A 15560-nucleotide genomic window follows, 5' to 3' on the forward strand; every position below is an offset into this window, starting at 1 on the left:
TTGTTTTTTTTTTAAAGAATTGACTTAAATATGGAAGGTTTTTATTTAAAACTGAGACAATATGCTCTATTTCAATATTTAACCCTGCAGTCAAAGATTATCTCAAATTACAAATGATAATATAATGATATATTGAGATATAGATATATATACCGATATATAATGATAATAAAGTCAGTCAGTGTCAAACGTCTGACAGGGTTTGGCCTCTACTCCAGGAAAGGTAACAGTAAATATGGTGATACATCTCCTTTGTTACTAGAGCAAGATAATAATTCAGAGTGAAGTGAATTATTATAACTCTTTTTCAGAGCTATTTCATCAGCATACTGATATTAGTATCAATTCCCTTCAATCTGTGCTGAACCACTGACGTAAGCAGCTCAGCCCATTATCAATCCTATAGCCATCTAGTATCATGTACAGTTCAGTTCTTCTAGAGACATTAGATAGTGTCTAGGGATGACATAACATATCCAAAATACTGCAATTACCAGGTGGCTGGTCCCATATTTTAAGGGAAAGAAGGAGCACTGAGGCAAAAGGGTTAAGCTCCCAGTGTGCCAGTGCAGCCCTTGCTGAGGATTTGTGCGAAAGGCAACCCCAACTGGATCAGCTGTAAATGGTACTTGAGCATTCAGGCTGGGAAGCAGAGGCAACATGATGCAATGCAAACTGGTTTTCAAATGAGCTCAAGAAAATAATACGCCCTGATCTCACCCTAGCTTGACAAGCACCTGTGTTCAGCATCGGCCCGCTCAGTTAAAAATCTAGTGAAAGTTTTCCTTCTACTTAATTTATATCTAAAAGTAGAATGTAATGGATTTGGATTTTCCTAAGTTAGAAAACATTAAAAAAGAGAGATATGAGTTCTCACATTTACAAGAGTAACACTTGAACAGCGCATTAATATGAAGAATGCTTAACATACTAACCTGACTGCATTTAAATTTAAATTTAAATTAAACCCAAATGCAAAGTGAATTCAAATTCCCTTTTTTTTAAGAGGCATTCATCATACAAGTGAAACAACTTATTTTATCCATGTAGCTAATATTCAGATGAGTGTTTGTTTGTTTCCCAGATCTTCATTAATAGACCTTGTATTTTAATCCTTTCCAAAAGCATAGGAAATCCTCAAACACAAACACTATTTTTGTTACCAACAGTGACTCCGATCAGTATCCTAAAGACTCACAATGCCTGTAATGAGCAAGCATCTGTTTTTCTTGATTAGCAAATCATTGGTGTCCTTTCCCCTTGCTTGTAATTTATTTTTCTCATCCAGGAATGATAATCAGCATTTAGTACTGTAATAGCAAATCCATACCAATGCATAAACCATAGATAATTCACACCAGAGTTGTATGAAATCTAAGAGTTGTTTCAGCTTTTATAGTATATACCAGTCAAAGCACTCAAGGGTCTTTGCCATATCGTTCCAGTCCCTTCTGCAAACTATCTCTTTCTGACCAGTTTGATACTGGTCCTATTTTATCATCTTCCTAGATTTGCGGGCTTTATTTTGTAGGGGTGCTTGGAATGCTGGGGATGGGAAGGAGAATCACGATTATTCCACATGTCAAATAGCTTAAAAGTATGGATTATGATGGTCACAGGAACAAGGTAGACTTGCTATTTTAAAGCTTTAGTTTGACTGTTCAAATCTTTAGCTCTGCTGCACACCTGAAGACAAGCTAACAGACAACACAAGGTTTTAGGCCATTATAGTGCTTAAAATTCTCAAAGTGTAGTATTTGAAGAACGGAAGAAATCAACATTTGGTACTACTTATGATACTCCAGACCACAAAATAAACCCATACAGAAACTCTTTAGCTAAACACTAAGTAACAGCAGAAGTGACTTTTAGTTACTCATTACTTCTTCTAGTAAAGCTGTAATAAAAGGAACTTTAACATCTAGGATCATTATCAAAACTTGGATGCTCATAGCTATAGAGACATTCTCAGTAAGGCACCATATTCCAGTAGTTTCAGACTTGGTTTGTATAAAACTCATTTTGAGTTCACACATTATTGAGGCCAAAGTCACAGGGCCTGAATGAAGCCTCCTGAACTCAAAGCAGGTTTGACAGGAGCCAGCTCTGTTTAATTCCACTTTGTCCAGGAATGAAAATTTGATCTTGAATCACTCTATGTTATTAAATTAATGCATCCCAGCCCATTCCAGCTAGCAGGTCCTATATTGAAGAATTTTGTAGATGAAATTTTAAAGCTGTCCTAAGCACCAGAGGCTCCTGTTCATATAGAAATGTCAGGTGAACATTATGTAGACAGCCTGCTAACTTACTGGAACAAAACCCAAACCAAAACAACAAAAGCACAACCACACACTTTTAAAGAAAGAATGGGTAATTCCACAGCAGTAAGTTCTCTGACATTGCAAGTTTTCTTCTGAGACAGAAATGAACGTTCGTCCTCTCTCTCCATCAAACAATACTGCACGTTCCTAGTTTCCTGAAGAATCTTAGACATTGACCAAAGGCCACATATGATGCTGGAAATGATAGTCTCAGCTTCCTTGACAAACCTTTCACTTTAAACAGGCCCTGCACTATGGCTGCATTACAGTATCAGAAAAAGTTTCTCACTGGGAAATTGTTTGCAGAGTTGTTTTTTGGAGAAAAAACATCTTTAAGCTGCCCATATGACCAAGGCACTTGGAACAAATAACCTTAGAGCTGCACTTTGGTGAAGACATGAAGTCTCACTTTCAGCAGACACTTGATGTCAGACCAGACAGGGAACACAAGACTAGCAAAGGCTACATGCAAACTGTTGCCTGTGGTTTACGCAACGACAAAATAACCACTGTTCAGGATAGATGCAGATAAAAAGAACTCACTGGAAATTACTTTTAATATAAGCAAAACAAAACTGCTTATGATTTGTAGGGTATGTTAGTGTGACAGACTAATCTGAACAGCTTTTGTTTCATGTCTCTAAGACAAGCATTCAATAAGTAATTCACATTACATAAGTCATCTTTGGTAATATTGTACATTTGTGTCAATCACTTGGTAAACATCAGTTCTGGATATTTAGAGTGTAATTCATCATAACTACAAACTAATTTGAAAGTTGCAGGAGCATCCTCCAACTGTACATCAGCTTGCAAAGGGAAGAGTTCAGACTAGAAATACCAGAATTACTTCACAGAGTTATGTAGCAAAAGTTACAATTCTTCATCATATAGCATTACACTAGTTTCTCATTTTGTCTACAGTTTAAGTGGGCTTGCAGTCAGCATTATTATAAATTAACAATTTAACGGAGTAGGATTGAAAGCTAAGAACTTTGATTAAAGCATTATTTTCTAACTTTGTTTTCTAATCCTAAATTATTAAAATACAGAAAAAAGTGATCATTATTTTAAAAAGATGCATCATTTAGAAAAGGTTTCATTGCTTACAATATGATTTAAAACTAACACGGAAGAATAAAACAGTGCTACATTAAATAGAGTCAAGAGCACTCAGATGGTGTAATGTAGGTACAACCTTATGTCCTCTGTTAGATGGCCCAACTACGGGTTTTTCCTTCTTGCTTTGATGCGTATTTGATGGTCACTGAACTTTTCCCACTTATCCTGACGCAGGTTGTCCACACGTACTGTGTTAACACTTAAAGAGTCAGCATTTATTTACAATTTAAAAGCAGCACAGCTGTCCTACGTCCTATAGCTGTGCTCACTCTACTGCAGTACTGGAACGAGCACAACAGCTCGGATATCTCAGGGAGTGCATCATTGTTCTGAATGGCCTTTTTTTCCCCATTTTATCAGAAGATGGCTCCTTATCACTTTTCTCAGCCAGCTCAGCAGGCTCTGTCTGGAATTGTTCTATTTGAATCTCAAGATGTTTTTGAATGGCTAACCCAAGGACTTCTGGATCCACAGATGCCCCATACACTTCCCATGTCATTCCTTCATCATCCCATCTCACTTCACGTACTGGAGATTTGGGGGCCTCCAAGTCTTGCTCCAGGTTCACCTCTGGGAACACATGCGAGTGGCCTTCTGCTGCAGCCGCTGGGCTTGTCGCCACAGATTTGCATTCCATGGTTGGAAGAGTTTGTACCTCGGCATCTCTACGCTCAAGAGCTGGTTTCAGTCCTTTGGTTAAATCATTCATAGAGGTCATAGTCCACATATCCTTAGTTGTCATCACCACGCCTGCACCTTGCTGGCTACTGAAGGCAACACAGGCAGCCTTTGTTTCTGGAGGAGCACTCTCCTGCTGAGCACAGTGTTGAGCATGTTGCAGTTGTTCTCCAGGAATGCTACAGCACTTCAGGACTCTCTTGGCATCCAGGCCTGATTCACTTACTGAAGACACCAGCTTAGGATATGTCAGAATGTCTGAAGTAGAAAAGGAATGAAAATAGCCAGGTGCTGCCTGCTCTTTTCCCGACTCACTAACCGAGCATACCAACCGCGGAACAAGTTGTATAGATGGTATGGGCAAAGAATGGCAATAGGCAGGGATGGTGGCATCTACCTTCATACAAGGGTCCTGCCTTACATTACAGGGCCCTGCAGAATTGTTATGAACTGTCATCACCATGGGGGAGTATGCAGAGTTTGGAATGTTACCATAAGTCAGACCACCATGAATAATCCCAGTGGCTTGACTGAACATTGTCCTGTTTGAGAAACCATTTCCAGGCATGTGGGGTCCTAGAACAGCAGTGTGAAATGTTCCAGGATCTGTGTAAACAGTAGTGTTACGTGGAATACCACTGCTGTCAAAGCTATTTGTGGGTACTTTTTGGTCTCTAGGTAGAACTGGAAGATGAGTCACAAGGTTTTGATAGTGAGATGTATTTTCATTTGTTTCTGGTCCATACCTCTCCGTTTGGAAAGACATCCTAGCCACTGGTGGACCATGCCTGCAGCTAGAAGAGCTTAGGCTGGAATGAGTAGCACTGGTTTCTATGTGAGTGACATAAGTCTGCTGTTTGCAACTGCAAGTTAGGTCTGAGTGGCTTCTCTGAAGAGCGGTTTCTGGTTCTTCCATTTTACACAGGCTTTGCTGGTGGACAATGGAGGCTGAAGAAATATTCTCAACTGTGCTGCTCTTTACACACATCCTGGTGTCCTCCACTTCGCAGGATGCTGGGGACGGTTCAGCGATAAGAAAATGGTTTGTAGCCTTAGTTCTGCTCCGTGAATTGTCATTGTCTGACTGGTCACTTATGGTTTGCACCACTGATCCGAGTCCCATCATCCCAGGCTGCGAGAAGGACCAGCCAGGACTCGGCACGCTCCTTGCATCACTCTCGTTTCCCAGGGTATGGCAGATGGTGCTACTATGGCTTTTCTTCAGCTCCTGCTTGTTGCTTTGCCTTTCCTCTAAACTCGATTGCCCAGCACAGGCCAGACTTGAGGAGCTCTTCGACAGGGGGTGACTGTTGACATTCAAGAGACTGTGACAAGGAGAACTGAGTGAGTCCTGGTAGGAATGAGTGTGGAGCTGGTGGCTGTCAGCTGACATGGCAAAAAAGAGAGATCTGCAAGAAATGGTGGAGAAGAAAAAGAAGCAATTTAAGAAGGAAATATACGCACTGGAAACTATAATCTCTACTGGCTTTCTGCCTGGCCTTCTTGCTTTTCACAGTTCACAAATACTTTTAGAAAAGCACTATACTGTAGTCTCTGTGTACTCAGACTGGCCAGTTTCCATTTTCAGTTTCCACAAAGGGTTCTTCCCTTTGGAAGATTCATGATTTATTGGAAATTCTGGGGTTTTTTTCATTTCATAAGACACAAAGGGAAAAAAATTCTTCTTGGTTTCTACCTTTTAACAATAGCAATCTCAACATTGCCAAGTATCATCTCCCCTAAATTTACTGGAGCCATTTTTGGGACATCCTGAGATGTCATATAACTTAGGCAAAGACAGAAGCGTTTTTAAACAAGATAGCTTTTCGCCATGGTGTTCATTAAGCCAACAATGTTAACTGTATTGTTAAAACAAAAAACTGTTCAGTTTTTAGTCTCTTGACATTGTCATTTCAGAAGCTATCCAACCACTGCTAGAGCTTTCAAATATTAACAAAGCCTCAACAACTGAACAAGTTCTCCCTTTTTTCTGTACCCTTCTTGACAAGCTTCTTTGGATTTCATTCCACAAGATGATCACTATTTTATTCAACTGTTTTCCTAGAGTCCACACAAGTGTACAGTAGATGTGGACAAAACTGTTTTGACCACCTGTGGCAGAGGAGACACGACATGAAACCCAAGGAAATGAGCTCTGCCGGGCCTTTGTGGAGTCGGTGCCAGTGTTCCCAGAACAAATAAAGCTGGGCAGCATGGGACGAAGATACCCAGCTGGCCCACTGCAGGGTCAGTGGGCTTTCTACCTTGTGCTTACCACTGGCATGATAGGAGGTGGCAGCAAAGAGGGATCCAGTGAGAGGCTGGAGGTGAAACTCCTCTAGGAACCACTGAGCTGTATGGAAAGTCTGCATCTCAGCACAGAATCTGTTAAGGGTACATGCTTCAGTGCATGGTTTCGGCTTCTTGTGCCGATCACTTTTGGGAACCCACAAGTTCAGACTGGCTGTGGAAGGTACATAGTCACTGCACCAGAAGCGGGATAAAAACAAAACAATAAAATCTTTAACCAAAGTATTGTGGTTCTTCTGTCCTTTTTTTTTAGCGTGCTCAGTCACTTCTATTGTTAGAAAACACGTGTTTCTACAGGTTGTTATAGTATACTATATGTCATTAACATTTATCTTAGCACTTCCACATCTAAGAGAGGTTGTAATTGAAGATTTTGAATCTAACCAGATTTAGTGATCCATTTTTGTTGGTTGAATCAGATCTTCCACTGACCGACTACGCACATTCCCTTGGTGTCACACAGGTCTTGCAACATTTGTACAACTAAGTTATTTTAATATGCTCATATATCTATATCTATCTACACACATATATATAAATATATCTCTTTCCTAAAAGAACCCATGCTGTTGAACAGAAAAATCTAGAGCATTTTTTCATTGCTTCCAGGTCAAGTACTACTGGATATTTTGTTGTGCAGAAGTGTAGTGGAAGCCACAAGTTCTCGTTCTAGAGAACTTTCCCTCAGATGCGCTCTACATACTCTGTCTCTCTAGCAGGACTCCTACAGAAACCTTCACAATTTCTTGTGAACTGTATCACTGAAATAAAAATGAATGTGTAGAACAAGAAAGGTACGTACACGTGGTGGACAAAAGCACTCTGTAAATGTAACAGGAAAGTTCACTCATAACACCAAGAGACCAGTGGCTGCAAGGGCTCACATTCAAACCTCTCAGTGAGAAGCTTTCAATATATGATCATTTTAATATGGTATTTACAGGCTGAAGAAGCCATCTACCAACGTAACTAATAAAGAGCATGCCTTTTGCTCCATCCACAAACCAAGAGCTCTGCTGCTGATCCAGACAGCTATCAGTGCTTACGCTTGTAATTCCTTTTTCGTTGTTAACTTTGGCAATCTAATAGTTCAGGTTGCAATTTTCCCATCACCTGAAATCCACTTGCATTGTCTGTTTTTCATAATGAAATTAAATTGAGCAAGACAACATTAAAAAATAACAATATCTGCAATCACTTCTTTGAGAAGCTTCTCATTGTGGGCTGTGTAGTAGAGACTTTTGATTGGTAGCAATATCCTCTAGCATTAGGGTTCGCTCAAATTTGGACTGTATGCAGAAGAAAAAGGCAGTTTCCTCTCCTTCATACGTACTTGTTCAGTTAGCAGTTAAACTCATTACAGACTCAACCCGCACCAAGCCTGCTCTGTATGCCACGTAGCCCCTCTGGCCCGTGGGACTCCACAGGCTGGTGGCATCTAAGGACAACACAAAAGCACCTTTTCTTCCAGGAATGGAATCTCAGATTCCTGTGTTACAGGCGCTGATGAATGCAGCTGCAGTCAAAAGCAACCACTCCTTGCCAGGCTGGCCATCAATGTATTTCTGCATGTTTTTCAAAAGCCCTCAAAAAAATCTCACTCAACGCTTAGAAGACAAGCAAGAACTGGGAAAGTGACAGTTTTAAAACACTTCACTCATCTCCTCCAGCATGTTATCTATCCTGCAGCCACTTACACATATGGGTATAGTCTGCCACATAGAATTCAAAGGAGTCAATAGGATTAAACACCAGAGCATAGCTGTCTGCAAGGTGAAGACCTTACATTTAATCTCTTCAACAGGCAACACCTGCAAAGGCTCTCTGTTGTTGGGATGAAACAACATTTACTAATGGAAATCCTCAGCCACAAATATTGAGTCTCAGGTGAAAGGAAGCTTCAAACATATCCTGTTACAAATGATATAAGGCAGTGCAAACTTTGAAGAGCTGTCTCACAAAGTTTACGAGGTTCAGATATGTATATATACACAGATACCAAGACCTCTATTGGCTTTCTTTGTGCAGCATTGCTGCAGAAACCTCTGTTACTGGAAGAAGTGATGCAATCTGAGATTGATTCATCATCTGAATGTGAAGAAACACATTCAGATGAGTGAAACAGTCCAAATATATTGACATCACTGAAAACAACATCCAGCGTGATGTTTGCAATGCAACCTTCGAAGAGAACTCTGAAGAGGTTTATTTTTGCCCTACCCACATAGACTCCAACTGCAAGCTGAAATCAAGACCAAACATGGGCCAGTGCTACGTATATTACACGTGTACAAATACATATATAACATTATAACCAGCAACTATCGACAGCATTTGAACACCTTTGCTCAGATAGACCAGTGTTCAAATGCTAACACAATTGTAAAAATTATCCTATGACTTTTGGACCTTAAAAACAATGGGAACAATTACCAGTTACGTAAAACAGCATCTCACCTGATACTTTAGGACATAGTTAAGGATGGGGAAAAAAAACAGTAAAAAGGAAAACAAAGCCCCATTCAAACAAGATGCATCAGCTTCCTTTAGAATAATGCACTTTCCTATAATGTTGAAATCCAAAGTTACTTTTTCCCAGACAGCCTGAACGCTTCCCCATTTATAGGCCACCTACCGCTTCCCCACTCTGGGAAGACCTGTGAGCTCTTACACAACCGGCACATTTTGCCGACCTGGCAGAGGCAGGTCCCTGAGCCAGACTTGTGCGCGTGGAGCTCTGCACGGAGGGTGACAGCCGATCAACGTCTGGTAGATGCAGCCTTTCCTCACCTCTCCTGCAGCCAAACGTCACCGCAGCATTCCACAGTAGCGTAGGTGAGCATGCAAGTGTGCCACAAACTACATCAGCTTGCTGACCCTGATTTTTTTTTTTTTTTTTTTTAAACTGGCTTAGCTCTCACTTCATCAAATCATCAGTCCAGCCACACTGATCACTAACGTCAGCACAGGGAGGAAACAGAAGACCACTCCCCTCCGCAGAAACACAAACTTACTAGGGGCGTAAACCCAGAGCAATCCTGCACACGCGGTGCCCTTCTTCCTAACGCTTTGGAAACGGCATGTAATCCCACACCCACCTTCCCAAACTCTACATTTCACACGGGCGAAGCTGGCGCCGATTCCCCAGGGTACACAAAAATTCTTACATGTACATATACGTCCCTACAGAAGAGACGCAACGCGGCACGTACACAGCCCAGAGGTGCTGTACGTTCCGCGTGAGCTCGCGCAGACTGCGCCCAGCTGCCGACTTCTGAGAAGGGGCGGCGCGCAGGAGTGTCGGGATGGTTATACCAACACATACACCACGGAGGGGCTGGGGGCAGGTACTGAGAATGGTGTGACAAACTTTTTAAAAAAAACGACCCAAAAAACCCCCAATCCCAAACATGGAACCTCTCTAATTTCACTGTCATGCAATGCCATTGTATTTTGTGAATCAGCTAATCAGGAATGGATTACCCACGTGAAACATGGATATAAACACAGCTGACTTAGTGGGTACTTAGGGACCTGAAACAACTTTTTTTGTGCGTGTTGGGCAGAGAAGACTGCTTTGCTTAACTTTGCTTTTTAAAAGGTAAATACATAATTTATAGGAAAGTAATTTTATTCAAAAATAACTATTGTAGATTCTGAGTTGACCTGAGAGATTTTCATTTGGAAATTCAAAGGAAACCTGCACCTGAAGCCACAAATAAGAAAGCATGAACTTTGAGGCAGATACCTTGCTATGAATATATAGAAAATAGTTAGACAAGCAGAGAGAGGATTAGGATAGAAATGGAATTAACATCCACTATTTTTGGCTTAGCTTCAGATAGCTTATGAGGGGATCTAGGCTGCTTTCACTAATTCCACTGAACTACTTTAAAGCAACAAATGTGTATTTTGCTATGACTTATGATTAAAGTTGTGACCTATTTAATGCACTAGTAAATTTAGTCTCAGAATATTAAATATCATGTATGTTATCAACTGAAAGACATTCACTGGTAAATTAACTATGATTCCAAAATTCTTCGGTATTTTTGTATTCCATGCATGTACTTTTAATTACAATTTTGACAACAAACACAAGTGGATACCAAGTGGAATAATTCCTTACAATCATGCCAATATACAGAACAAGCTTTCATGTAATATAATAATACCACATGATAGTTCAGTATGATTGCATTTAGCTCCTGCATTATCTATTTGCTAGTGATTGCTTTCTTCCCTGCATTGGCAGGCTTCAAAAGACTGATATAATAAACAAGACACCCACAAAACAAATCATAGGTTTCATAACGAGGACAGTAACATGGGATATCAACATAAGACAATGTGTTAATAACAAAAGAAATCCAGCCATGCTTGCATTTCCTCCAACAAGCAAATAAAGAAACTACAAAATGCCATAAAAAGAACACAGCTGCTGGATCTTTTATCCCAGGAAAGGGTTTTTTTGAGTACTGCCTCAAGCAAAAATCTGCACCATAATTTAGCAAGTTACATGACACTGACTATGCTCTTTCCTAAGTACTCTGTTACTACAGTAACTAAACATATTGTGATGCAGTACGAATCGTCTAACATATTAAACAATACAAGTTAGTTGCAGAATTTGGGAAAAGACAAAGAGAAATTTCATTTAAAATTTAATACTATTTACTAGAAAAATACAAGGAATGTCAGAGACTTATTTCTCTAAGTTTTTCACAGTTTATTTTTGCTTTATACAACTGTGATAGTCAACTCACAAATCAACAAGACCTGCAATAATGACTGCAGGCTCTTTCACCCTTCTTCACTTTGCTGATTGTAAAATAAAAAAAAAAAATTCACGTATTTCATTTTATGCTTTCAAAACCAGCATCTGACTGCAAAATAAGTGATAAAATCAGAGCCAGTTTCAGAGGTGAGGGCATTACTATGCAAGTGTGGAATCTGGAAGAGTTAGGTGATTTGATCCATACCAAAATTTTTGGATGATGACTGTTAATTTCAGGTACCGGTCAGGACCCTCCATGGCAAGCACTAGCACTTTTTGAGAAGACATGCAGCGTTAGGGGGTTGCGAGGTCTTTGCCCAGAATTCGCTCCTTCATTTGCATCATTCTGGCTCCGCTGTGCATCAGCACTTGGTAACCTGCACAATAATCAGCTTCATAAGACAAACATAGAATTTCTGCAATAGCACAAAACTCCAAGACAAACACAGGTATGTTTTATACAAGGAGAATAGTGTGATTTTAATTAACTTATGAGACTTACTTGAGTAGAAGGCTGCTATATGTAGGTTCTTAACTCTGTTTAATCTTACTACAAATACCATGGCTATAAATTTGAAAAGGCAAGAGCAGTTAATAGTTAAGATGACAGAACTTTAATTATAACCTAAGGGGCAGCTGTCACTTAGCCATAAATACTGCTGACACCTGCCTGGGACACAAGATAGCACACATGGAAATAACTAAATTTCTGCCTAAACAGCCAAGTTGCCTTGGGTACCAGAAGCAATGCAGCATATTCACACCATGTTCTGTTCAGGCCTAGTATTTTAAGCAATGTGTCTTCCTTATTGGCATCTACGACTGAACTTCTGAGACAGATGTTTACCATGGTAAAATGACATACTAAAAAGCAACATCATCTGACATTAATTTCTTTTAGAGCTGTACTCATTTTAAAGAAGCTCATACCACCAAAATTAAAGAAACAGAGTATGGTCATGTCTAAAAATTTGTCCTTGCTTGCCCACATTGAGAATTACCGGTAAGTTGCACAAGAGAAGAAACATCTGTTTTGCACTTACACAAAGATTGACATGCTAGTATTATGAGACCTGATGGCCTCTCCCTAACTACACTCCCCAGAAAGAAATAGTCCATTAACAGTAATCACTAACATCTACTGTTGGGTGGGGGGAGTCAAACCACTTGAAAGGCATTGGCAAAACAGGATTAGCCATGGTAAAAAGCTTAGAGATTCAAGTGTGTCTGGGATTAGGGGTTTTTTGGTGTTTTTAATTGTTATTTTATTTTGGTGAGGTATATAAGGGAAAGGAAAAAACAGAGGAGTTACAATTGGGAAAAGGTATCACTCATCAGGGAACTTCAAGGAATTTCTCGAAATTATGTAAATACAACTATATCAATGCAACTAGATTTATACAGAATCAGGTTGAGACCCCAATTACTTAACCTTTAATCCATCATCTTCCTTTAGGCTTTCCATTTTGGAATAGCAGTATAAATTAACTATGCCTTGTTCAGTTCAATCTGCTAATGCCCTCTTGTAAATATTTTGAGTCATCTTATATTTCCAAGTATCAGACAGAATCTACAGGACAGACTGATCTGGGCATCTACAAATACCATCAGATGCACACAACAGACTAGTGCATACTGTGTATGCGAATGAATGAGATTATTTTTCAGTTCTGCACCGCTAGAAGCACCGGTGACAGTGGTGCCTGTCACCGGGACCATAATTCACTTGTAAGAAGAGGAGTACATTTGACAGGCTAGTAAACATGAGAGCAGAAGAGTTATGACGCTCAGTGCACAGCACAGCAAAAGCATAGATTGTGTGTGTTTTACGTACGTGTAAGCTGACTAGTCACAGCTTTTCTTTCATTTCTGTTAATTATCACTTTGCCTATCAGGCTTTTCTAAAAGACGTTGTCTTTTCCCCATCTGAAGCTGAGCTCGCTGCCCAGACATCTCTCTGCATTGATTGGCAACAAGATGAAAAGGAGAGAGTCCCCATTTTACTGAGTATTAATGAACCCCAGCTATCTCCTTACTGGAGACCCAAGGACCCAGCGACCTCAGTAGGGGATAATATAATAGTTGCCATGTCAGAAAGTGAATAGATTCAAACACTTGCTGATACATTCACCTCAAGGCAGAATGACAAGGCCGTTGTGTCCACAATTGTTCCAACAGCATAGGAAAAGTCATGCAAGAGGATGAACATTCGCTTTTAAGAAACAGCAGGGGCAGCCCACAGCCCTGGTAGAGTCTGAGCCAGGAAAGAAGAGCTGGGAACCCTAAATTCTAAAGTGAAAAAGTCTAAAATGAGAGTGCCATGAAAGAAGAACCTGAGAAGGATGAACCAAAGGAGACTATTTTAATGACAACTTTAACTGAATTCCCAGAAAGGACAATTCACACGGGGCTGTAAATAAATTACGGGGAAATCAGCGAGGGGTGCACTCTATCACAAGGGAGGCACATGTTGGAATGTAGTCCTGACACCACCACATGATGCACTGTGCAACTATGCATCCTCTTTGCTACCTTTCTTTATTTCATCATCTGTCCCAGAAACAGCTTCAAAGACCTCTTAGAATTTTGATTTTTTTTTAGTCAAAATTTATAAGCAAAACATTACTCCCACTATGTCTCCATGTGCACGTAGACCTACCTCAGTATACAAGCTGCCCTATAATATACTGACAGAGCTAAAATATGAGATATTGTACAGTCATATTTGATGCTCACTGTTAGTATTTGACAGCTCACTTTAAACCTCATCTCTTCAGTCGGAAGACTTAAAACTTTTTTGTTACAAACAAAATATGCTGATAAGGTCATGTAATCAGCTGTTTTCAGCAGCTAGGGCTTTAAAAAAACCCAAACCATCAGATATTATGACAGCAGGCAACACTGACCTAGAATCATGCTTACAGTGAATAGTGTGTGCCTACAGAAGGGGTACATTAATATAATTGCCTTTCTGGTTTAAGCAGAACAGAATTATGCAAAATGAAACTGTTAATTCTGCTGCCAGATTTATGCTGTTAAGAATTGCTGGCTATTGATTTCCACTGGCAGTACAAAAGTCCTGTGAGAAAAACATTTCATAATTTCTTTAGGAATTAATCTTTAATGCACAAAATTTGCAGTGACCTATCTACATTTGGATTTATTTCAGAGAGACAGACACTAGTGAACCTTTTCCTCTTCACAGCAGAGGATCACATCCTATTCCATCATATGTACCAATTTGGAGGGAACAGGGTCAGTCTGGTATTGAATGACTCATCCTCCTCAGAGCTCCCTTTTTGCGTCCATTTTTCAGTCCTGAACAAACTATCCCCAAAGCAAACCCATTGATCTGGAACTCTGCAAAAACACATGGCCACAGCTTGCTCAGCAAGCCTCTACCCTTCAGAAGCCCAAGCCTGCAAACTGTGTGAATCACAGTTGCCTGTGAAGCATCGCGAACTTAAAAATCTTACAGAAAAGCAAAAGCCCACTTATGGCCTGCTTCCAATCTCACAGCAAGGGAGTACAGCTATATATTAATGCAATCTTCACAAGAGGCCAGCAGTTTGCACGTCCAACAAACGCCACCCAAACTGGCTAAGTGATTAAAATATCTACTTGTAAATTCATGTGTTTTACAAGAAAGTATTCAAATCATCATTTTTGCTGTTTGCTTGAAAGCTTAATAGCAACAGTCAGAGGGAAGATATGAGCTCAGCTTGGCTCAGCCTCCCTGTTCTGTGGATAACTTTAGGTTTAACTTCAGGATTCAGCACTGTAGTTATTTACTTTTGAATACAAGGGCAATGAGATACTCTACCCTAACAAGTGAATGTGCATCTGACACCAGAATCTGTGCAAGTCGATGGACGGTTAGTGTGCATGTGCTCTGTGCTGACTGGAAGGAGGTGGCCAAAAGTGCAGAGCTCAGCCTCCACCTAACACGCCCAGGCTCCCAGAAAAACCCACTTGGGCTCAGTGTTATGCCGACAGAGATCAAAGCTTTATAACTAGATAGGGTAGCAGACAAAGCAAACTCAAATCCGCCTTAAAAATACCAACTGGATATAGCCACAAGTACAGCAGCTTTTCATGTTCACGTATCATCCTTAATAGAAGGATGGCAATTCCTATAGCAGCAGCAAACAGGAATAATTGTGACATAAACAGAAGTAACAGTAATCTGAAGCTCTCCAAACATCTGCTAGGATAAAGGAAGACAACATTTACAGATTGAAAGATGACCCACCAAAAAAAAGAAAAAAAAAAATCAAAGATGGCTCATTCTTCTACGTCTAATAGTCATATCTCTTTCCTGCCTAAAAAAACCTGGCAACTTATTTAGC

General features: G+C 40.1%; 1 protein-coding gene across 6 annotated transcripts in view; it reads right to left on the reverse strand.

The window, feature by feature from the left end:
* Positions 1-1021: 1021 nt before the first annotated feature.
* Positions 1022-15560, reverse strand: part of GPRIN2 (G protein regulated inducer of neurite outgrowth 2) — a 32897-nt gene continuing 18358 nt past the window's right edge. For 4 of the 6 annotated variants that reach the window (XM_030031191.2, XM_030031192.2, XM_030031188.2 and 1 more), the window contains one exon: positions 1022-5533. In XM_030031191.2, the coding sequence (XP_029887051.1) occupies positions 3712-5517 (1806 nt within the window). In that variant the 5' untranslated portion in view covers positions 5518-5533 and the 3' untranslated portion in view covers positions 1022-3711. Of the gene's footprint in view, positions 5534-6399; positions 6609-11941; positions 12311-15560 lie in introns of those variants that run through there. The other 2 variants (XM_030031186.2, XM_030031190.2) reach the window with 2 other exon arrangements.

Source organism: Aquila chrysaetos, chromosome 11 (assembly GCF_900496995.4).
Source record: "Aquila chrysaetos chrysaetos chromosome 11, bAquChr1.4, whole genome shotgun sequence".
Lineage (NCBI taxonomy): Eukaryota > Metazoa > Chordata > Aves > Accipitriformes > Accipitridae > Aquila > Aquila chrysaetos.